The following is a 25,145-nucleotide window of genomic DNA, read 5'->3' as shown; positions in this document are numbered from 1 at the left end:
CCGTGCAAAACCTGCCCAGCTCTGTGGCAAGCACATTTCTCTCCCTCTCAGGATTTTCATAGAGGTGCACAGAGAGAAATGAAAGAGAAAACAATTTCTGTTTCTGCTCCTTGTTTTTGCTACGTGGAATGTGTTTGGAGAATTGTTTACCTGGAGTGAGTGCTTGGTTGGAGTCTGGTGAGGATTGTTTGAGCCTGATGGCCAATCCAACCCACCTGGGGCTGGACTCTGGAGAGGGTCGCGAGTTGTGTCAGAGTTAGGGTCAGAGAAAGTATTATGTAGTTTTAGTATCCTCCTTTTAAATAGTATATTAATGTATTTTAGCATAGTTATAATAAAGAAATAATTCAGCCTTCTGAATTGAGTCAGACATCGTCATTTCTTCCCATTGGGTTCACCTGCATTTGCAATACAGCTCCAAAGCCAGAGCTGGGGTAACAGCCAGTGACAAGGAAATTAATGTGGGGATATGAGGCTACTGCCACTCGACACTGCCATGGAACACAGCATCTACTTAAAAACACTAACACTGTCTCAGGATCAAGAGGAAGTCAATTTAGGTAAATGCTTAATACTTTTACAGAAATGAAATCCTTTAAAGGAAATAACATGTTATTTATGGTTGTGTGTATGTACTTGCTGCTGATGCTCTCAAAAAAGATCAGCCACTGAAAGGATGGAGATGTCCCACCAAGCACACGGGACCAGAGTTCACTTCTCTTGAGATGCTTTACCATAGTGGTTTCATGGGTGGGAGAAGAAGATTTTATCTTCATTTAATTCAGTAAGATCAATTTTATGACTACTTCACCAGAAAAGCAACTGAAAGCTGAAAGACAGAAGACAAATATGCCCTTTCAAGCTGTGGAAAAAAGTGGGTATGAAAAATGGCTGCAATCTTAAAGGACATGACGACCATACTGTCTTTGTTATGTTATTGACTTGTTGGAAATGCAAAGCATGTTTAGATAAACATTATTTTCCATATGTTCTATCAGCACATTCACTTAACCATTAAAAACATTTCTAAAAATGTATTTTTAGGACTTTTTAATTGGAAATTGGTTCCCAGACTGACCCACCATGTGTTTAAAAATTACTCATGTGGTAAATAGGAAAGCTGCCATGTACCTTATACTAACAGAAAAGTTTAAAAAAAATAAGGCTGAAATATATTGTGAAACACAGTAATGGCTAAATAAAAATGTACTGATAGCTGACTTAAACTTTCAGTGGAAAAATGAAATACAGGATTTAGTGAAAAGCCTGTAAAGAAAATAATTGTATTTTGTTTCAAACTCAAATGAGAATCAGCCTTAAGAACATCTACTGAGAAAAGGAAATGCAAACAGCTATTAAAATCGATTATTTGAGTAAGTGTTTCTTGCTTACGTAGCTGGTGTTGCTTCACATCAATCCCCACTACCTTGGGAAAACTTAAAATTTAGAAACAAGAACCAATGAAGACCCAGCAAAGGAAAGATTGTCATAACAACTCATTTTCTGACTGATGAGCAAAATTCATTTCCAATTCCTTCCTCTGGCTGCCTTTGGAAATGGAACATTATATCTCTGCTCTCTGTGCTCTGCCTGACAGCCACAGGCTGCCAGGGCTGCAAGGGTGGAGGACTCTGGACACTCTTTGGCATGCACAGGCAGCTCTCCTGACTGCCCATGGATGAGGAATCCAGCACGGACCGGGGACCCTCCCTGCCCTGGGGACCCTCCCTGCCCTTCCCAGTGCCCTGTCTGCCCATGCCCATGGCACTCTGCAGCAGAGCTGGCCCAAGGGGCTGAGCAGCACCTGACAAACCCAGCCAGGGTCACAGCCACTACTGTTTGTCACACTGCCTCTCCCTCAGGGTTTTCTGCTTGTGTTATCAAGGGTTACCTCTCAGCCCTTGCCATTCCTTCAGCTTTGTTCCCCTTGTCCTGCAGTATCCCAGCTCCCTTCCACCACATCTCTCCCAGGAGTGAGCACAGCAACTGCTCACAGCAGGGAGGGAGGGTCTCAGGCAGCAGTGAGAGAAGATCTCAGGGCAGCAATGAGGGAGGGTCTCTGGGCAGCAGCTGGCAGGCAGCGACTGCACCAGCACAAGGCCCTCTCCTGTTCGCATGATGATACTCAGAGCTGGAGCAAATGCTGGTTTTGGGCAGCTGCCAATCTCACAGCCAATGAACAGGATCCTAAACAGAACTGGGATATGTGTTCTCTCTCACCCTGACAGCATCCCTAGGGGAGCTCCTTCCTCAAGTGCCCTGCACTAGGGATTTTGTGGCTGCTACCATTTTGGTGGATGCTACTTCATGCCAGTGATGAAAAACCCACTTGGCATTGTGCAACTTAGATGAAAACCTGCAATTTGTGCTGCAAGCACAGCTACAGGAACACAGAGCCTGCACATGAACACAGAGGTGCTGCCCTGAACCCCCCAGGCATGGCCCATGGTAACTCTGTGTCAGGGCAGGGTGCCAGCCTGCACGTCCATCCTCACCTGCCACACCAAGGGGCACACCCAGCCCGGGTCCCAGCCCAGATGGCAGCACTGCCACTGCTGTCTGTGCCAGGCCAGGTCGGTGCCAGCAACCACCAACCTGAAGTTTTAGGACTTGTGTCAGAGCCTGCAGTCCGTCAGGGTGACTTTGCCTTGAAAGCTTGGATGGCAGTAAAGATGAAAAATGGTTCTGCCATTTTCTCCTCATCTGCCCTCAAGCTATTTATGGCCAGCAGGTCTCAGAGGGGCTGCTCCCACACGTGGCTCCTGTTCCTATCCCTGCCAGCCAAGGGCTGCCTGAAGCTGGGGCTTCCTCTGGGTTCAGGGCAGCAGAAGGCTGGGGAAGAAATACCCTTTGGGCACAGTGGAGAGGAGCAGGGATTAAAGCAATCTCCTGAAATCCATGTCTGTAGCTCACTCAGGGAGGCTCTTCCCCACCTAAACGCAGCCAGGAGCTCTGGCAAACAGCATCAGCCCTTCTCTGGAGTGCCCAGTGATGCTGCCTCTGCACAAGGACCTGAGAGAGCGACAGGATACAGGCAATACACTGAACTGGAAGTATCCCAGATGCTGAGACCAGGAGGAGTTTAGTAGAAATCCGCAGTTTTTGTGGAATTTGCAAATAAATAAAATATATTTCCCTGAAGTCCAAAGCTAGCTAATTTTTTTTCCAGGTGTTTGTTTCAATAGGCTTCCTCAGTCTTACTGACAAAAACACTCACCAGTGCTCTGTATGAAATTCCAACTCAAAAAGATAGTTTTGAAGATTTCTGTTACCAGCTGACTGGAAAGTTGAATTCCAGTTTCTGACCTTATTCTGATGTCATAAGTATAGAGCAACATGAAAAATGACTAGGACCAAGGCACCAGTTGTGGGTTGAGTCAAGCACTTCACATCCATTTGACACAAGTGTAAATCCACAACTAAAAAGGCCGTAATGAAGACAGGGAAAATGAGGCAGTTTTGGTCCTCATAATAAAATTAGCTCTCAAGAAGGCTGTGCTGAGGTCTTCTGACTCAGTTCATGCAACAGCAACACACTGGGCTAACTGCAATGCCAGGGAGGGCTCCAGTAAGAGAGGAATGGTTGGGACCCTCCTAGAAAACTCCCCATCCTGAAGGAATGGAGTGGGGGAAGCTGAGGGAAAAGGAGGATCTGTGATTGTCATGTTCCCCACATTCTGTTTGATAAGGGATGCCCAAGAGAAGGCAAATTCAGAAAGGGGGGACCAGAATCAAAATCCAGTGGGTCAGAAGCCTACATGAAGGTAGGGGAAAAATCTGCTGCATGCTGGCATCTCAGGTCCCTCCTGTTGGCTGATAACATGCCTGTAGCTGCCCTGCCAACCTGTTTTACCCACCAATCTCAGCTACAGGGAGGATCATGCCCATAGAGCTGGAAACCTCTGCCATTCAGAGGATTTATGAAAAGAATTTTGCTTTTGTCCCCTTGAAATTACATCATTCTCCTATTTTATCTGTCTTAAGTGTCAGGAGAGTGTGATGTTAATGAGATGTACAAAGGCTTTTGGGTAGCTGAACAGTTTTATAGTCCCACATTGATAAATTATAGCATTTGTCACTGTTACCACATTAATGTTTCTTCCTGAGATCAAAGTCTGGATTTGCTGCATGAAGTGTGACCATCCCCTGCTCTGCATCACCACACGTCACCTTCCAAGGAGATGAATTGTGGTTCTGCATTTTTATATTCACAGCTTAATCACACCCCCATTCTCACACCTGCTCATTCCCATCTCCACATGAGCTATGCAAGCCTTTTTTTTATTATGGATTTTCTCCTTGCTACCTGTGTGGAAAGCCTGACTACCTTATTTAAAGACAATCACTTTCTTCTGGCTCTGAAAGACTGCTTCTGCAGTAAAGAATACAGACAGTTTCCTTCCTTCTGGAACCCTAGATTCAGTCATATTAATTTACATTTATATAGCACCTTTCATCCCTGAAGATCCCAACGCACTTTACAAACTCCCCCTCTCCATACACAGAAGCTGTACAAATAGACAGGCTACATAAACAGACACAGGATCCCACTGCCAGCCTCTGAAACACATCCCTCTGCCTGTATTCCCAGCACACTCATGGCCAGCCAGCTCTGCAGCACATCCCCATCAAGGAGGAAAACACGGCAGTGTGATTTAGAGGCATGTCAGGAAGCACGAGGGATTTGGGCAAGCAGCAGAATGGCTTTCCAGCCTGGCTGAGTGATATCTCCCTGGCACTCTGCTGCACGGGTTAAAATGAGGCAAAAGCTGATTTGTGGCGAGTTACATCTCACAGCCTCAGTGCTGCTGGCAGTGCCTGTAGAAATCCAGATTTGCTGCTCCCTCCCACTGATGGGCAATCCTCGAGTAGTTTATTCTTTGAAACTGGAAAGCCTCTGCTTGCTTTGCAAAGCAAACGAGGGGAAACAACCCCCCCTCCCAACAGCAGTGGCTGAGTGGCTGCAGCCAAGGTGAGGAGGAGGAGAAGGGAGCACCCGGCGTACCTGGGACACCTTTCTGACCACGTCGCTGCCCACCAGGAAGCCCTGTGCGTAGGAGCGCGCCGCGATGAAGGCTCGGGTGGCCTTCAGCTTCAGGTCCCTGGGCACCTCCCCGAAGGGCTTGTGCTGCTCGGCGTGTTTGACCATGCAGTCCAGGTACTCGTCCGTGATGTGGTACTGGGGGTTCAGCAGCTTGAAGAGCCTCTCCAGCAGCCGTGTCCAGAACTCATTGAGGGCCTCCTCCAGGTTGATGTTGGAGCTGCGGTAGTAGCGGCGCAGCTCGCTGTACAAGTCCTTGAACACCTTCACGTTCTGAGTGTACAATTCTCCGTACATGCTTGGAAAGGCATCGTAAAGGGCCTTCTCTGACTTGTTCAACAAATCCTGGAAATAACCTGAAAGATGAGGAAAGGAGAGGTGATGTGCCAGCCAGACAAACTGGAACCCAACAGGCTGTGTTATTGGGCAGCACAGCTGAGTACCCCGAGAAAAGAGAAGGGCCCTGACAGAGCTTTCCTCCAACCAGCATCACCCACACTCCCAGGTCTGAGCCTTAGCCATGAAGATAGAAGGAGGAAACTCCTCTGCCCCTTCATGCTGGAGAACCCAGGTCTGGGCCTCTCCAGCTCTTCTGGCAGCCTCACCTGGAAGCAAAGCCAGGGCTCATTTCTAAATCCACAAGGCGTCACAGTGTCACTCATAAGTTTTCTTCACAGCTGGCATTGCTTACACAAACCCTAAGCTGCCAGATGTTACTTCCAAAGCCCTGGTGAGATGAAGCAGGGCTGCCAGCACGGTGCCAACCCTATGCAGGGACATCCCTGGTGGTGGCAGCCAGGCAGGCACAGCCAGAGTCCAGGTGCAGTGTCAGGAACAGACACATCTTCCTGGAGACCCAAGGGCTTTTTAACCAAGGCCAACGTTATCTGGGGCTCTCATCCCATTTGCTTACTTGGGTGTGCATCCTGCTTTTGTTGCAGCATAGATAACTGAGTGCTTTTACACCTGTGGTTCAGTGGTCTCGGATGTGACACAAATGTGACTCTCTTGCTGCACACAGCAGGGTAAGAATGACAGATGTGACCCCTCCCTTACCAGCACGTTTAGGTATTTCCATCATCTCAGTCAGGCTGAGACTGCACAGTATGGAACTCATAGCAGGATTGGCCTGATCCAATTAATAGATTTACATAAGCAACTTTAATCATCATTTAAGTGAGTAACAGGAAAAATAATTTAAATAATAATTTTAATTTCAAGTACACTTGTACTTTTAGGGTCTTTTTGAAGCAAACCTGATTAAACTATTCTTTAAATCTAAAGTACTATTTTTTTTTTTTGGTGATACATGATAAGCTCTAGTTGCAAAGAAACTCTTATTCAATTAAAATCAAACAGCGTGTATTTAGGTACATAAATTAACTTCACATATAAGAAATGAAAGAGAAGCTCCTGAAAAATGCATACTGCATGTAAAAAGCTTTATTAAAAAAAGTATTTTTTTGAGGGAATGGCACTGACTACAATTAAAGACCTCTAGAATTGTAAAACTAGTAAAGCTCAGATCCATAAACCTTTCTTGTATTCACTGACTGAGAAGGGCCATACAAGCGTTCCTATATTAATCATCTCTCACTGGTTTCTCAGATTTGAATTAAGCTAAAACTTAACAGGTGAATCAAACAAGTGAAAAGAACCCTCTGCATCTACACCACAGGTTGCTAATACTGAAAGTTCCTGTACTATTTTAACAAAGCAATACTGAGCATTAATAGCCTGGCCTTCTCCAGCCACTATCATGTGCTGTTTAACAAATTAAAATTTGATCAAAGAGATTTTTGTTCTTAAAAGATTGTGAGCAAACTAGGTCTTAACAGAAGTCTAGTTTCATCATTTATGCAGAAGTAGAAAGTAAAAATCTGTTATCTGGAATGTTGACTAAAAACTGGTTTTCAAACGTACTTTGGGAAGAAATTTATTCTTAATCAACATGACTGGGTTGGAAGTTTGTATCCCCAACCATTTTTACTGGGATCCCTCCATCTCTCAAATGACTGATCATGCACCTTCCCCACTAAAACTGGATTTTTTTCCTACGGACATCAGGTGACAGGGCATCAAAGTCACCTATGATGTCAAAATGGGGGGTTCTCAATAGAGAACCGATCCCATTAGATTAATAAAAACAGATGCTGCACTCACCTGCAACAGAAACAAAATACAAAGTTTCTCTGATGCTGATGAGGTGTCTAAAAAGTCCTCCCTACCTTAATGTATCACTCCCAGCACTGTCGGTTGCCCATTCACAAGGTAATTAAAATGAGCTCAAACTCTCTTCCTTGTACAATCGGTGTTCTTTTTAGTGTGACTAGAGACACAAACCAAACAATTTGCTCAACAATTGAGGTATGATGTGCAGCTTAGCACTCAACATCAGGAGGAAGAAATCACCAACAAACACAGCCCAATTTGTTAACTCAAGGCAAAATTACTTTCTTTGTTTTGCTACAAGAGGAACAAGATATATATCTCCCTGTCAAAAAATTGGAGACTGCACTCAGAAAAGTCAGAGCTAATGAAGGGCTGATGAACTGTTACTTCTCACCCAAGTGAGGGAACACCGATTACAGCTAATTCATCTGTGGCTGGTTCTCACAAAGTTCTTCTAGATTTCACACACCGGGGGAAAAAAATCTACACTAGCCAAAGAAAATTAATTAGCAATTAAGCCTACACGTGTTTGTGATGAGTGGCTGACCTGGCAGGGAATTTAAATGCCCATTTTGCAGCATCAGAAGGTAGCATGAAGTGAGGTTTGTCAAGAGGGATGCCAACATCCTGTGCCTCAGTAGAGTGCCAGCCGAGCTCCCCCAGTAACACTGCATCTTCTCCTGAGCACCCCCTGCCTGCTAAGGTCCAGCCTTTTCATGACTTTAGGCACCTGGAACAGATTAAGGATATGCAGGGCCTTGGGATAAGACAACTTGCTGAGGCACAGTTCAGGCTCCTGCCTTTCTACCTTGATTTCAGGTAGAAGGAATTAATTCTTTAAGGGCAAGCAGCCCATTATCTGCAGCCATGGTGAATGGGGGACCCTCAGGTGCTCCAATCTCCAAAAAGGGAGCTGTCCCACTGTTGCTACCAGGAGCTACCAGGAACAGGGCCAGCAGGTCCCTCTGCATGTGTCAGCTCCCACTTGGTCACCCCTGCTGGGTCTGCCCTGGCTCCCAGAGCACCACTGGAGTGTTCAGCTCCATGAGCACATGGAGCAGCTTCAGCCAGGGCACAGCTGGACACAGCCCCGAGCCCCTGAGCTCTGCTGCCACCACATCCTCTGTGCCAGCAGCAGCCCCAAGCCATGAGCTGCACTCAGGCACTGCAGCACAGGGCTCTGTCACCTTGGGAATGGCAGGATACAGGGAAAGGACTCACAAGGAGCCCGTGCTGTAGCTATAAATCTCTTCTGGCTCCAGGAGGCACCACTGCCCTCCCATCCCTGGGGCAGCAGCACAGCTGAGGTGGCTCTGCAGAGGGTTCTTCCCTCTGAAAGGATGCATTTGTTTCCTCTCTGAGTCACAAGAAAGCAGCTACAGAGCCCTCTGTGCTGAAAAACTCATGGCTGTTCTTGGCTTCTTGGAGCCCCAGGAATTTGACAGTACCAGCCAGAGACACCTCCCTGTGAGTAACCTGCTAAATCCATGACTGGCCTTCCCCTCTTTCAAAAAGTTTCCTTCAGGAGCCACTGACAGGTGAGTCCTTCCTCACCACTGCCAGCTGAAGGACACGACACTGCCAAGCCCAGCAGGTGGCTTCCAACACCAGTACTTCAGACAAATCAAACTCGATTTTCCCTGGGCCAATGCGAGGCACGGCTCCTCAACCAAGGCTGCTCCTACATTAAACATCACCTTTCACACCCTTTTGCTGCAAAGTATTCAAAATAAAAATAAAATGAAATGGAAGCCTGTTTTATTACTATTATTACTGCTTCTCACTTCCAGGCTCAGAAACTAGACAACTGGCTTTGCTCAAAGAAAATTTGTCTTTTGGCAGAGGCCACGTCTGAAGAACTCTGCCTCAAATGCTAAGATGCCAGAAAGTTATGAGTAAAGAAATGAAAGGTTTCTACAACCAACACAATTCTGCCACCTCGGCTTTCTCTTGCTGTTGTAGTGACAAAAACTTACTTCTCAGAGAATTAAGTTTTCAACCAGAATCTATAACCTTTGCATTCAAGAGAGATTGCAAATCCCCACCCATTTCCCTGCTTTGCAGCTTCCCAGTGTTCGCAGCTCATATTTTCACAGTTTCCACATTTTCACAACTCTGGATTCAAATTGGGAAGCTGTGAACAGCACGGCAGGGACCGGCAGTTTCTCTCTGCAGATAGAAAGTTTTGAGTTTCTCCTTCCTCAGCCCCCCCAGCACCGAATACTTTATCCAAGCTCTCTGCTGCCATTTGATCACTCAACATCTGGAGCACACTGGGGTTCCTTTGACTAATCCAGTGATGGAATTGGAATGGATGCAGGAGGGAAAGAGATCACTGAAGAAAGAACACCCAAATGCTCTTTAGGCAGGCAGCAGAGCTGGCTTCCTTTAAGCCCCATCAAATTTGAGAGGCATGCTAGAGGAAATATGAGAAATGGAGAAAGGTGGCTGACTTACTTTCAATCTGAATATTATCAAAATTTTAAGCAGAAAGCTGTAGCACAAAATGTCTTACACACAACAGGGAAGAGTTGAGACTGAAGGAACACCAATGGTGCTCTTGTGAAAATGCTGTAGAAGTTTTGCAGCAATGGGTGAAATGAAAACCCTCCTGCTGCTCAGACAGCTTTGCCTGGTGAGCTCTATTTGTGGTCTGAGGGCCTTGCCATGTACTGCCAGGACAGGTGGAGCTGGGGCAACAACATGAGGAGGAGGAAGTGTCAGATCCTCAGTTTTGAGGATCAATTTCTCAGTTCTTAGTGAGCACACAAGCCTGTGGTGGATCATGCAGGGCCAGAGCCATGGAGCTCTGGAGGAAGGCTGGGCAAATATTCCATGAACAAACTGCTGTGTGCAGGACTGGACTGAGAACAGGAGAGGAAATGTAGCTGCTTCTGTGATGTCCTGAACCCCAGCCAAAGCAGGGAAAGAAAGAGGATAGAGATGTCTGCTACAGCAGAGCTCCTGCTCGGTGCCAGCCCTGTTGGTCTGAGGAAGTCTTGCCCTGAAGAGAGCTCCCATTTAATACCTGCTGCACTTCCCAACACCAGTTTGCTTCTAATGCTGTTCTTGCAGTTAACCTACTATTCGGAGGGAAAAATTCAGCAACAGGTTTAAACCATTAAAATCTAAATCTAATGCAGTCATGCCTATTTTATTCAAGTACAATGACATGTACTTCAAGTACAATGATACTTTATTTATAAAATTATTTATTTTAAATAAGTTAATTAAATTAGTTATTACTAATCTAAGCACTACACATGGCTATGCTGAAGAGCTGGTCTCAATCCAAGAGCGATATACTCTGGTTCACACCTTGGCTGTGTCCTTCCACAGGAAATAAGCACAGTGAGACTGAGTGACTTAGCTCCATGTGCAGATAGCCCTGGATGCAGCCATGCTGGTGTCATTTTCCTCTCTCCTCACAGCTTCCCACTCCTGTAAAACTGCTGCTCTGGGGCTGTTTCCTCAGTTCTAAGCCACCTCGGAGAACACAGTCCCTCTCTGCTGTCTTCTGGATCACTCCCATGTACATCCCTCCCAACACTCCTGCTTGGTGGCTGTGACCAAAGAGGCATCAGGATAAACCAAGACTCAGATTGCAAAAAACAAAAAAACAAAAACAAACAAAAAAACCCAAAACCAAAACCAAAAAATGGAGATAAAATCAGCTTTTCCCTAGAAGCCAAAGGCATGAATGAATGTGCTAGGATGCAAGAATTTTGAGGTAATGCAAATTCAAAACTTAGGATTTGCTCCAAAGAACCACTTGACTGATATTTCATCTTCACACTGTGTCCTGGGAGCGTGTGCTGAGAACTGTGTGGGAACACAGAACTGAAGAGATAGTGTGGGTCAATGAGACAAAAAGTGCCAGCTCTGCTATGCACGATCGATTTTGTACTCTCCTAACCCTGCTCAGTGGCCAGCACAAAAGCACTTCAAGATTTTGACCTCAATCCTGCTGTAAGGTTGGTCCAGGGCACCTACTCTATCAGAGGACAACCACTTTTCTCAATTTCTGGTTGAAGTTCATTTTTTATCCACTTGGTCTTTGCCAATATGGTCCTGTAGTTTCAATTGTTTTTTTTTCCTGGGGTTCACTCTTTGAGACATTTACTCACCAAGTCTCACACTTTCTCAGCATCCATGCTGCCTTCCTACACAAATGAAGGTACTTTCTCCTCTTTACACCTGACAGGCACTCCAGTCCTCTGGATCTCTCCACTAGCTCTTTTCTTCACCTCTTCTACTTGGCATTAACTCTTCTGAGGTGTGGGTGGTCAGAAGCACAAAGCACAACTCCTTTCCTTCACTGGCAATAACTCTGTGAATACTGCAAGGGCTGCACTTGTCTTTTTTAGGAACGCATCACATTAGCATTTCACAGACTTTCTGCCACCAACTGGTACATCCCTAATTCTCCCCCTTGCTATTTCAAACCAATTAATCCCTAGTTGTATGCCTAACTCTGAAATATTGAATTTCATCCTATTTCTATTATTTTGGTTGTCATGGTTATCCACTATACCCTTCAATAGTGACAACTTTTCCCAGCACTATGCCACAAATTAATCTCATGACTGCATTTCCTCTCATTTGTGCCGGTTTTAATGGGGCTGTTAACTAGGATGGGGTCTAGGCCTGTCTTGAGAACCACGACTGGGACCTCCCTCCAGGCCAGGAGCTCATCTTTCAACACAGTGTATTGCTGCTTCCCCCTTAGCTAGTTCACCTGATAATTCCTTTACTAATTTCCATCTTCTTCAGCTTAATTAACTACTCAAGGCACAGATGCAAATGTCTTTGAAGTCTCCTGAGATGGATTAGTTGATAGAACAGACACACCATGAGCAACAGTGAAAGCAGGCTTTGGATGTAGGATTTGACAGAATCTCTACAATCTCTTACTCAAGCTGCCTTTGGGTAAGAGCAAAAGCTGGCCTTCCTGAAACTGGTTTAGACTGGGACATACAGCAGACAGCTTGCTTCTTGTGGCAGAGAAAATGAGAGCTTTTTGAGAAAACAAAAGCCTTTTCTTGAAAAAGAGAAATGCTGTTGCATGGAAATGCTGTTTGGAGCAGAGCTCTGCTAGTGAGGAGAGGAGGAAGCACCTCCAGGCACTCCAAAGAAGCTGCACTTTTCCTGCCAGGACTTGGACAATGCTTTCATTTCATTGTGTTGAATGGCAGAGAGATGTAATTATTTGCAGCTATTTCTTCTGCATATTGCCTCTCCTCTGTTTCTACAAATTTCCAAGACAGGTTGCCTTTATCTAAGTGAAGCAGGACTGGCTCCAGCTATCAAAATAAGGGAGTGGAGGGTGTTCCCTGGCAGGGAAGCTCCCCAGAGGAAAGAGCTGGCCCTTACTCCACAAACAGTGGGAAGATGGATATTCTGCTTGTCCTCCTGATAAGCACTAGGGCCCAACAGGGTGTCACCCAAGGCGACAGCAACAAGCCTGAGTGTCACAAGCACAGCCACAGAGACCCTCTCCAGCCCCAGCAGCAGCTCTCTCCAAAACATGGCTGGTGAAGAAACCACTTCAGGCTTTGATGATCCCAATGCACTCAGTATTTCCATCCTGATGACCCTTGGAAACAGCTCTGTGCAAAACTTAAGACACCCCTTAAGTTCAACAAATCTTCAGAGACAAGAGTCACTTGGGGCAGGGGTAAAGAACACAAAATGATCTGTAGGAGTGGCAGGACACAGAAGCAAAGCCTGTGACACACTGCAGTAACAGGAGTCACTGATGCCTTGTGCAGGCTGACCCAGAACAGAGACTGGGCAGAGCTAAGGAATAAAGCAGGGATTTATTAAAAGGCCTCCATGGATTCACCTTGAGCAGCACCAGAGCCCAGCCAGGGCTGCACCCAAGATGACCCAAAATGGTCACAAAATGCACAACTGCTCCCGGGGTCTCTCACTTTGATCACTTCTGCTCCATTTGCATATTGTAGTTCATTGTCCAATTCCAGCTTTAGCCCATCAAGTCCCATCCTGCTTGTTTTTCTCTCTTCAGCCCACGTTGTTTGTGCTCTTGGGCCTGAGATTTGGATCATTTGTCCTTGGTCCCCAGCTAGAGAAGGAATTGTTTTGTCACCCTGCTCTGTGCAGAGAGCTCACCATCCCCTAATATGAAGCTCAGAAGTAGCCCAGAATCTGAAAAATATAAAAGCTAAAACCTGAGGCATCATTTCCCCTCCTTGGAGCACCTAAGCTGCTCCAGCATTCCCTCCTGCCTGGCAGTGTAAGGGCAAGGAGAGAGCTGGAGCAAGCAGCCTGCACCTGCCTGGAGAGGAATTCAGGCACCAGACAGCCCCTGGGATATAAAATGCCACAACACATTCTGCCAGTTGCTTGGTAGGTCCTTGACAGCTTAGGCTTGGAATTTTTGGGAACTTGGGAACAGTGTGGGGTGAGGGCAGCTCTGCACATGGGGAGGTGCACTGGTGCTCCAGGGTGAGGGAGCAGGAGGTGGCACTGAGGAGTGCCCAGTGTGTGTGGCTGTGAGCAGGGCTGCAGGGCTGCACTGGTGCTCCTGGGCACAAGTGCAGTGTGTGAGAGTGTGTGAGAACCAAAGACAGGCTGCTCCTAGGCTAGACTGCTCACAGGGGTTTTCAACCATCTAATTCCAGCCCTGCCTGGCAGAGAATGAAGAGCTGTGCTGCTGTGAGGAAAACTCCTGTAGACTGAAAGCCCTTGTATAGGGGATTTGCTCTGTTTGCATCCAGGGTGGGATAAGCAAATACAAGAGATGTGAATCTGAAGATTATTTTACCCACATGTTTGTGTTTTTCTGGGATCTGAGCTGGCAAGGGATTTTAATCATGGCACCTTCTAAATATACCTGTGCTACAACCAGAGACTTGCAGCAAATGATGAACTGCAAATATTGCCCCAGCAGGCTCTTATCAAACTGATTTCAGAGCAACCTGTCTGTTAGATAAGGACTGGGGAGATGTGTGGGTGGGATTCCTAACCTGGGAGTCAAGTCTGACCTGGCAGCTCAGTCCTCCTTGAAGAAGGGCAGGCACCTCCCTCCTTAACATGAGCTGAGCTCTTCTTTACAGCCACTCCTCTCCCTCTGGACCATAGTAGGAGTTGGGATAACTGAGCCAGAGCAAGCTGAACTTTTGGATAAATGAAATTTTGTGAGATAAATTTAGCTCTCATTTTTTTCCTCCAAGAAAGGCTGCATTTAAAGGCACACCAATAAGCACCACAGTTATCACTAACAGGAACATAAAGGCAGTAAAATGAATTGCTAATACTGCCTGTTCCTTTCCAGGTTTACTCAGCAAGACCTGAAGGGCTCCATTTCTTCAAGGGTAAAATAAACTCAGATGTTTAACAATAGTGAGGGCTGCTGGCAGTTTTAAAAGGTGTCATATAGACCCTGGATACAGCACACACCTGTAGAGCAAAGGTTTTTTCCCCTCCAGAGAGAAGTGTTCCTTTACTCCAGCTGAGCAGTGAGCTGGTGAGGAGCTGCAGAGACATGGCAGGAATGAGACAGGCAGTGGATCTGCCTGTATCTGAAATAAATATTTCAACTTCTTCCTTACTTATGAGATATACCATGAACCAATTTGTCACTCAGTCAGGCCCTTTGCAGTATTATTTTAATTGAGAAAAATATTGGTGAATTATTACTTCTTTAGAATTAAAGGTATTTGTCTCTGAAAAAAAAGCAGAAGAAACAATCCCACGGTTTGTGTCTATTTTTGATACTTTCTGCATTCACAGAGGGGCTTGAGCATCCCCATTACATGGTTTTACAGATCAAAACTCCTTGTTTGAGTTTTACAAAAGCTGTGGCAGTGAGACAAAACTGGGTTTTTATCTTCTTCATTAGTGATGCCCTCTGCTCTGAATGGTCTCTAGACAAACTATTTACTGTTGGGTTAATTAGATCGTTTGGATCTATGCTTGCCACTGCATTTTTGCAGTCTAAGAGTATCTAAGACACATGGTCCTTGAATCTCTAAGAATCTTGAGTATGTGACATGTGGGCTTTCCCAAAGGGAAAAGGAGGATAGGAATTGCTGGTTGTGGGGATAATATTCCAGACAGACTAAGTTCCCCTGTTATTATTGCAGGAGTTTATCTAAGTCTGTATAAAGCCCTTAATCTCTAGTGTTCTCTCCTTCAGTGCCTTCAGAAAATAACTTGCCTCTTTGTAAAAATATTTTGCTCCCATGGAACCAGTATGAAAAGGAGAAATAGGTAGAGATGGGTGTAGACAGCTGATGTTGAGATGCAACCTGAAGAATGCAGCACAGGTGTACCTCTGACAGCTGGGAGTGGACAGAATGTACATACAGACAGAAACATGCACAACTGTTATTGGAATCTTAAACAAATTAGTCTCAATTGCTATTTTAATATAGATGAAATATGGATATCTTATATACAGCTCATCTAAAAGAATATTAATATTATTTATATTTATTATTTCTTATTAGGAATCAATATAAATATATTTATACGATATATAAATATATTTATTGTGAATAATATATATTTTTCTATTAATAATTAATTACAGCACACTTTTAGCAATTTGGAACAGTCAGAAAGATGTGGGTAACAAAGCATCCCCTCCATGCTTGGGGATTTTCCTAGGGATAACCACATGGTACTTGTTTCCCCCGGTGCCTGCTTCAAAATAAGCAAATTTTATCAATTGCTGAGGAAAAGAAATTCATGTTCCCTGGCAGACATTACAATAATAAATTCAGTTGCAAATTTTAGTTTCTGGCCCATCTGATGGCTCCTGCTCTGTTAAACACCTCTAACTTCACCTTGTCCAAAGATAAAAATCTAGATAAAGACAAATTTTCGAAGACCCTAGCACCATTTAACTATTGTTTTAAAATAGAAAGGCACTTAAAAAGCAATCCTATTACCCAACCTTTTCCTTCAAAGTGTTTGTTGTTTTTTTTAAAGGTTGCTAGGCATATACTGGCTATAAGCAGACTGGGAGCTTTGCTAAAACCCCCAGGTAGTGCTGGCTGCAGCCAAGGATGGGGGGCTTGAGCCTCAGGGAGTGTTAGAGCACAGAAAAGCACCTCAGTGCAAACACTTCCTTCTAAATGGATGGGTGCAGGCGTGGCACCAGAGCAGCCCCAGCTCCAGTCCTGTCCCTTGACTGGGTGTTGCAAGGCTCATGAAGAGGATCAGCTCAAAAGCAGAATGAGTTAAACACTGACACACCACAACCTACAGACACCTAAGCTGTAGCTGTACATCTGCTGAATTACTGCTGGTTGATTTTGCTTAATTTCATTGAGGTAGAAATAATAGCTTGTCCAGTACTTAGACCTTTTACAGTTATGTCTGAATATATTTTCTAACAGACATGAACATAATTTCTTTAGTTTGTGGACTATACACATTACATTAAGTTCCCCTGTTATTGCAAGAGTTTATCTAAGTCTGTATAAAGCCCTTAATCTCTAGTGTTCTCTCCTTCAGTGCCTTCAGAAAATAACTTGCCTCTTTGTGAAAATATTTTAACATTACATATTACTGGCTTAATTTATTACTTGTGTATAAGTCACATCATGACTGTGACCAGCATGGAAAATCTGCCACAAAATCTATTTGCTTTGGGATATTGGCATTCACCTCCACATTGCCAATGGACATTTAAAACTCATCTGAACTTCATCTGGAGGAAACACAATTTTGAAGGCTTGGGAAAGAGTCTGAAAAAAGTTGGGAAATGTCTCATCTCCCATCCTCACTAATTCCATTCTGAAATGTACACATAACACACATATTTGAAATCTGTATTCAGCAAACACAAATCACTTTCAAATCTGCAAGCACAACAAAACCTTAAAAGCCAACCTGCCTGGGTGCCTTGTGCCTCTCAGGACTGTCACTGTCACCATCAGGGGCTGAGGACATCTGCATCCACCCCTGGCTGACACCCAGCTTACAGAACAGAGACCAAAAATGCACCTTAAAGAAAATATTAGCTGGGAACTGGAATGCTCAACTCCACTTTGGCTGCAGCTACACTTAGGAAAAAAAGACAGGAAACTACACGTGCTCCTCTTTTTAAAAATTAATTTACAACAACTAAAAAAAGGCTTTGGTTACCCTGAGATGCTGGCACACTCCTCCTGCCTGAGTTAGGGTTTCTGCAGCTTTTGAAGCATCCCTGGCTCTGCTTCAAATTTGAATGATGGGAGAAATGGATACTTGTTAAAAGCATGTGCTTGATTCACTTAACCAACATAAAACTTTCCTTTTTTTTCCTGTCAGATTTTTATCCGAAGTACATTGCACCAGTGAATTGGACATGAGTAATAAACTCTGATCTCCTTAAAATGTCCTCTCATGAATATAGATTAAAACCCTCATTAAACACCTTGATAAATTAATGAATTTACCGGGATGCACAGAGAGGTTGACAAGCATCTGTCATTCACCTTTTCCTCTAACCACAAATGTTTGAAGCCAATCAAAATAATCTCAGATATGGCAGAAGATTTAGAAAAGACAAAAGGAAGTACTATTTTAAACAGCCAAATTATGGAAAACCTGACTCCTCTTACAAAATGTCCTGGATGCTGAGGACTAAAATAATAAATGCAGATGATCAAATTAGGAAAAAAGCAAGTCCAGTGGGTGGATGTGAAACAAAGGCAACAAGACATCCAGGGTAGCAGAGGAAGCACAGAACATCTTGGGGCAGAGGCACACAGGATACCTTTGGAACTTTCTCTGTAAGCCAGAGTGCACCCCACTAATTGCCATTACAGTAATTGGCTTAGGATACTCTCAAGACTGAGGCAAAAATCAGAGTGAATTTTGTTCTCTGGGCAAAGCAGACTCAGAGCACAGACCCACCACACCCAGCCCAGGGCCACTGCTGGGTCCTGCTTGGCCACCAGGGACTGGGCACCTGAGCCTTGGCCAAGCTCCTCTTTCCAGCACTGCCTCCTCCTCCTGACCTTCCTGTGACCTTGTTGTGCCTCAGTGAATCTCCAGAGATCTTCCATAACCCAGAAGCTCAGTAATTAACTTAATGAGGACAGTAATTATGTAGCTCCTGTAATGAAAAGCTGTGTGCTGCACCACTGTTTGCTGATAGAGAAGTGCTCTCTGGACAGGAGCTCACACTGGGTGAAGCACACCACAGCACAGCCCAGCTCAGTAACAGCTTGTCCAGGTGACACAGATCCAGCTTTTTTTTACAAACACACCAGTGAGTGAGACCTGAACATCTCCTCTGCCTGCTAGTGAATCCATGGAAACCTACAAAGTTATCTTATACTACCACTGAAACAGCAATTACAATAAATGCAGCTTAGTGTCAGCCCTGGGCAGAGGCAATAGATAACAAGACAGCCTGAGCAGCGCCCTCATTAAGGCTCTCTGTAAGGAGAGCCCATCCTATATATTGACTTTTCCATGCCTGTTGTGGTGCTGGGTAATTCGACAATTTGCCTTTAATTCCCTCAGGATGCTCCATCTGGGTCCAGATCAATGGCCCACCCAGCTGTTTCAGCTGAACTCTGCTTTCAACTTGCTGACTGTAAAGCAGTCCTATAAATTCCTGGTGTGCTCAGGAGAAAATACTGGTGGTGAGATGATGGATATTCCCCAGAGAATGTCCTCCAAGTAAGCCAATCTGTGTCTGGAGGAACCAATTTTGGGTTTTGTGAGCTTTTCAAAAGGACATAAATACAATTCTGTGCAGTTTAAATAGCAGAAAGCAAACTGAATGACCCTTCCCAATGTTTAGGGGAGCACAAGAGCACTCCTATCCCTAAAAACTATGGATGTGGAAGCACCTGACTGGAGGAGGACCTGACCTTGATTGTCACAGTGCCTTTTCCAAAATCCCCATTTGCACCATGGAACTGCTGCACAGAACCAACAATTTACAGAGTTTATTTCATTCTATTTTAATTCTCATTTCAGCTACATGCTTGGCAACATTGTGTTTATGCTGCTCTAATCTCCTTGAAGAGAGAAAGAGTAGCTCAACTGTTGATTAGTAAATTGAAGGGTAATGTCCCTTCCTTCCAAGCTCCCTGTGTTCCTCTGGCACGCTGCAGGGCCCACAGCATTGCATTCTGCACACAGAAAACTATAAGAACTAGAAGGAAGGGGTAGCATTTATGTGCCAATATCAGTGAGGCAATGATCTATGAGGAGATGCTCCCCTATCCCCATTTCACACTTGCAGATAACCAAACCTTCAGCCCTCAAAGCTTTTGACACTGTTGCCTTGATCCTTTGCTGTTATAATTCTCCTACACAACCAACAGAGGAGTTGCTCTGCATGATCCATCTGCCCAGGCCTTCCTTCAGCACCACATGGAAGTTCTGCCACTCATCCTTTCACTCACCCATCTGTACTTGCTTACATCCCACAAATGGAGGCCTCAAGCTTCAGTTTCCCCTCAATTAATTAAATTAACACGTTACTCTCATGGACCACCTCCCTGCCCTTCATAGCAAACACCTGGGGAAGGAAACCCCTGGCATTTGGGAATTTGTTCCTGCTCCAGTTCCTTTCATCAGTGTCCTGCAGTGGTACAAACCACTGCTGCTTGGTGGGGCTGCAGACAGGAAAGAAGTCCTTGCAGGTTTTGCAGTTGCTGAGTTGGTGGCACAGGTGCTGATGCTCCTTGGTGAGGTTTTTTGTGTGCAGTCTGACACAGCTGGCAGTGTGCACTGTGCCTGTAACATCTCTGAACCTAGCCCAGATGTGCATGTGGAAGTCTGTGCAAGTGAACTGAACAAGTTAAAAGAAAGGGGGAAAGAAAAAAAGCAGAGTTTCTGTCTATGCTAGTCCATCCTCTAGGGTGGAGCTGAACATGCTGGTGGATTCAAAGCAGGCCCATCAAAGAGACTGAATGAGATGGGTATTAACACACTCCTACCACTCTTGGGAAATGAGGGAGTGCAGGCTAGGGAGAAGACAGACACCTCAGCGTGCTGTCCTGAGTCATAAAATCACAGAATGGTTTGGGTTAAAGGGATCTGAAAGATAATCCAGCTACAACCCACCTGCTACGGACAGGGATGCCACCCCCCAGAGACCAGGTCACTCAGGGCCCCATCCAACCTGGCCTTAAACACACCAGGGAGGGCACCCACAGCTTCTCTGGGCAACAGTGCCAGGGCCTCAGCACCCTCTGAGCCAAGAACTTCTGCATGGGAAAGGCTCGGAGAGCCTGACTCCTAGAACACACAGGGGCAGCCACTACAAACCACTACAAACACTCTGAGTTCAGGAACAGCTTCAGTGGGATCCTGCACCTTCTGTGACATGGAAGTCAATTGTGCATGAAATACAAAGCCCTAGAAAAACAGATTTCATTAGTTCCAGTGCTCACGGAACCACTTGGACAATATGTTAAAAAAATAATAGAAAAGCTGGTCATAAAATATCAGCAGAATTGTGCTACACGTCCAGAAGGTAAAATGAGCTCGGAACAAGATGCCAAATAGCTGCAACTTATTTATAAGAGATCTATCAAATAAATGACCCTACAGTACCCATGGAAACTACTGTACCAATTCATCCTCAACAAATGAGAAAGTAAAAGCTGTTTCCTTAAAGAACACTCTTAGAATGAACTAATCTGTAACAATATTAAAGCAGAACGTATTTGTGCTGATTTTATTTTTTTTAAATTACACAGCAGTACTTTCTCAAGTCTAACAGCCACCGTTCTGAGCAGGACCTGTTACACTCTTGACACTTTTCAGGGGAAAGCACTTGAATGCAAGTGACTGGGAGCCAAAGTCACCTGCATTTGCTAGTGAACAGAATGCACAGGTGTGAAGCTTCTCTGCACCTCAGTGTGGGGCAATTGGTCTCTGATGGCTCCTTGACCACAACACCAATAACACAAATCCAGGTGATTCACTTGAAGGTGGGAGAGAAAAATGGGGGTTCAATCCTAAGCAGAGCAAGCCATGCCCTTCCTCTCTGCTTCTCTGCCTCTGGATACAAGGGCTGTGTGACAGAAACTGGGATGAGACCACTTGGAGAACAGACACACACTATTAAAGGTGGAGTGTGCACATTGGAACTAACTTTAGTTGTGTTATTGAAAGCTTGAACTAAGTCTAATTAGAGTTTCAGCCCTTGGCATTTCTATCACTTGGTCTGATCTAACAGCATTCCTTCTTTGAATCCCCTTAAAAGAGGCTGTTTTAAAGGTTTACTTAGGCTGACACTTGGACCATGATGCTAAAGTACTGTTATTAAAAATAAAACTAAGCTGGTGTTCATTAGCAGGGTGACAATCAGCTGCAAGACAAGTGTAGCTTGAAGCACAGGACTCATGGCTCTGTAGTAATTTGATCTGAAGCTCCTGAGGACACCAAGGCACAGGCAGAGGTGGGACAGTGGCTCCTTGGGCTCCCTGTGGCAGCCAGGAGGGCAGAATCCCACACACATCCCAGGCTGGAGCCCTGCCCGCCTGGGAGTGCTGCTTGCACAACCACAACCACTGGCATTGGTTTTGTGGAGCTTTCTCTCCAAAATGTTCTTCTTCCTTTTTTCCTTATCTTTTTCCTTTTCCTAATGAGGCTCTGATGAATCTGAAGGGCTTCTGCAGTTTGGTTTTAAACTGAATTAGCTCTATCAGATTTATTTTTGTCTGTCTGTGCATGTGAGGCTTGAATGGCTTTCAGAAATATCACAGTGGCAGACTTTGGGGATAACAATACTGATTTTGGTCTTTAACCAGCTGTCTTCTCAAACATAATCCACGTCTTCTTTTCTCTCTCCACAGCAAGAATAGTTAGTTTATATTTGAACTTTTCCATCTTTGAGAACATGTTTACCACTGCCTCCTTGAAGGACACTGGATCTCATTTATTTGGACTTCCTCTGTTCTGTTCTTGCTGTGAAGAAAAGCCCTTTATATTGATGTGACATTATAAAAATCCATAATCACAATGTTAAAAATAAACCCCTTGCTAGAATAAGATCAGCTGAATATATTTAATTTCTTTATATTTGGTTCTGCCCTGTATTTTCATGTTTAACTTCAATTAAATTACTTTTCTTCAGCAATTCAGAGACCTTTCAGTAACCATATGCCACTAAATATAAAAATCACATATTTACTGCACAGATAAGAGTGCACATCATCCCAGGGTGTCTCACTTCAAAGGTCTTATTCCAACATAAACCTGCTTTTTATTGCCCCAGTGTGAGGAAACATCAACCAGCACCATCTGAACATCCTCCTTGCTGCAGGGGTCAGGGATCAGAGCTCTCTGCACATTTTCTGACTTTTTCTATAACACCCACTGGTCCTGAGGAAGTGTTTGGTAGGTAAGAGGAAGGGATGAAGAACATCCTTTAGTAGAAGAATTCTTCATCCAGAGTATTTATTACAATCTTGAGTCATCTGCCACGGTGGGGAGTTTGATTCGCCAATAATTTCACACTACATAAAAATCGAATCTGTGATAATTTAGGTAGGCTATCAAGTACTGCTGATTTCCACCATAAACAAAGCAAAACCAGTAATTGCTTTTACTGAAAAATTATGTGTGTTTTAGGGTTTTAACACTGGGCTATCCCTGGGGAAGGAGAAGAAGATTGGAAAGCAATGGTTTCAACAAACATGAAATTGCACAAAAAGTAGCAAAAATTAGATGACACTGAATTTCCACACATAAAAGCAAATAAAAGTGCTGTAATATTGGCTTCTTCAATTTAATCCAGTCATCTCTGAGATTTCCATTTGTTTTGATATGAAAAATATCAATTTGTCACAATACTGAGTTTTGCAATTACTTCTTTGTAAGAAAAAGGTATTGATTTAAACAATGCACACAGAAACATGGTTTTCAAACCAAAATTCCTATTTTTCTTAGAGCTTTTGCTATTAATTATTAGAGTTCATCAGCACAGTAACAAAAAATCCCAAGCACAGAGGGTTCAATCTCACAGCCCTTGCTGGCAGTGCCCATGTGTGAACACTGCATTTGCAGCCCTGTTCTCTGGGAGTGAGGAAAAAATAATGATTTTATAGCAACAAAAGCTTTCCTCTCCTGTGGCTCACAAGCTGCATGGCAGCTCCTGGCTGCTTGCAGTCTGAAGTGTTGCAAAATTTAATATTAAGGCTCAGGGACTTCTGCAACTTCAGGAGTTACTCTATAGATGAGGTCAGGAAAGCATGCAGAGGGCCCCAGCTAAAATTATTGGAATCAACAACCTTAAATATTTTTAGAATTTAAAATATGAAACTTTTCTCCCTATACTGCCAGAGTTTTATTCCCTCCTCTTTGCTGTTTCACAGTCTTACAACTGAGTGCCAGTAATTCCTACAAGAATATCAGAGTTATCACATAGGATTTCTACTTCTACATTTAAAATATTCCATAAACTGCAAAAGGCAGACCTGGGGCTTGGTGATGCAAAAAATGCTCCCACTAAAATTACCAGAGTGATAGACTTGGCAACAGATTGACAGACTGAGCATCCTGGAGGCAAGGAGCAGGAGGCTGTGACTCCTCAGTGCCTCTCTGGGGCTGCAGAGCCACCACCCACCCATGAGGAGCTCACCTTGAGCCCCACAGCAGTTCACACTATAAAGCACCCATTATCCTTGCCTGGTGCTTTCTTAAATTGACACAGATGCCATTTCCTATTATAAATAATTTGTTCCACAAATAGACATTTTCAGGAACAACATCTGTGCCTGTGCTTAATTTGCAGCATGCTGATTGTCTTACAGGAGTCAATGGGAGAGGTCACACAAGTTAAACAAGTTCTGAGAACTGAACTTGGTGGGATTGGGGCTCTTTGTTTGCATTTATCTTTTGTTTTGCCTTTGCCTGTCGTGGGTTTTGTGCTTCTTCAGTGTCACAGCTCCCATGGAGTGTGTGGGAATTATTTAGGGGTGATATTTGTATTTCAGCCTTTGTATTTCAGCTATTGGTTTAACATGAAACATTAAACATTTTCTAAATCATTTCAGACTGGTTTGGAAGCAGTTTTTTGAAAGGCAATTTTTAGGAGCATTGACTTTAACTGTCCCATGCTGCTGGTCCCACATGTTCATCAGGGTTCATCCTGCTGAGCCCCAGGCAGTGCTGAACCTCCTCCCAGCAAACATCCATTGCCCTGCTGTTAGAGGGGCTGTGTGTGCTGTGGCTTTGCACATCCAACCTCAGCAATACTCAGAAAAGTTTCTGGTGGCAAGCATGAAAGGTGAGAGGTCCTCAATGTCCCAAGGGTATATTGCTGCTTGAGCACAGCAAATAGTAGATACCAGTCTGCCCCAGGAAAATGTGTGTATTTGTAAGATCAGGAAATTTTACAAATAATTCCTTCCTCCTCTTCCAATTTCCTGCACACGTGTAATCTATAATTTCATGTCCTGTATACATACACCTGATAGACTGCAGCCCTGTTGATACTGCAATAACAAATAAATGGTTGTTATTAATGGGACTATAAAACACATGCTCAACTCCTGTGGAGCTAATTGCAGTGCTTTACATGCTACCTGCAACACTGCCACTGCCAGTGCAGTGGAACATGGCATTCCCTGCTCTACCCAGCCAAAAAACCACAGAGGTGTGGCTGCTCCAGCCACCCAGCAGTGGCTGCCCCTCCAGGCATGAACAAAGGGAAACTTCTCACAGCACCACAGCTGTGTGAGAGAGGATCCTGACAGAAAAATTCATGTTTTTATCTCTGGTTAATTTACTGCTAAGGCTATATGGAAAACTGAAGGCTAATTGAGCTGGTATGTCTGGGCTTTCATTTCTCTTATCTCTCCATGAAGGATCAGGCTTTCCCACCCCACCAAGGGGTGACATTGCAGCAGAGTTCCATCACAATCCACAATTTGCAGTTCCTTTGATACAAACCCAGCAGCTTGGCATGTAAGCTGCAGGCTGCCAGAGTCCAGCAGACATC

The 25,145-nt window shown here is 44.5% G+C and overlaps 1 protein-coding gene across 1 annotated transcript in view; it reads right to left on the bottom strand.

Annotated features, from left to right (window-relative positions):
- The window catches only part of GPC1 (glypican 1), a 200,180-nt gene that overhangs the window by 22,725 nt on the left and 152,310 nt on the right, over nucleotides 1–25,145 (bottom strand). The window contains exon 3 of the mRNA XM_021555775.2: nucleotides 5,006–5,397. Within this exon, the coding sequence (XP_021411450.2) occupies nucleotides 5,006–5,397 (392 nt within the window). The remainder of the gene's footprint in view (nucleotides 1–5,005; nucleotides 5,398–25,145) is intronic.

Source organism: Lonchura striata, chromosome 10, assembly GCF_046129695.1.
Source record: "Lonchura striata isolate bLonStr1 chromosome 10, bLonStr1.mat, whole genome shotgun sequence".
Taxonomy (NCBI): Eukaryota; Metazoa; Chordata; class Aves; order Passeriformes; family Estrildidae; genus Lonchura; species Lonchura striata.
The sequence above is the reverse complement of the archived record's forward strand: the minus strand, read 5'-3'. Positions and strand labels throughout refer to the sequence as shown.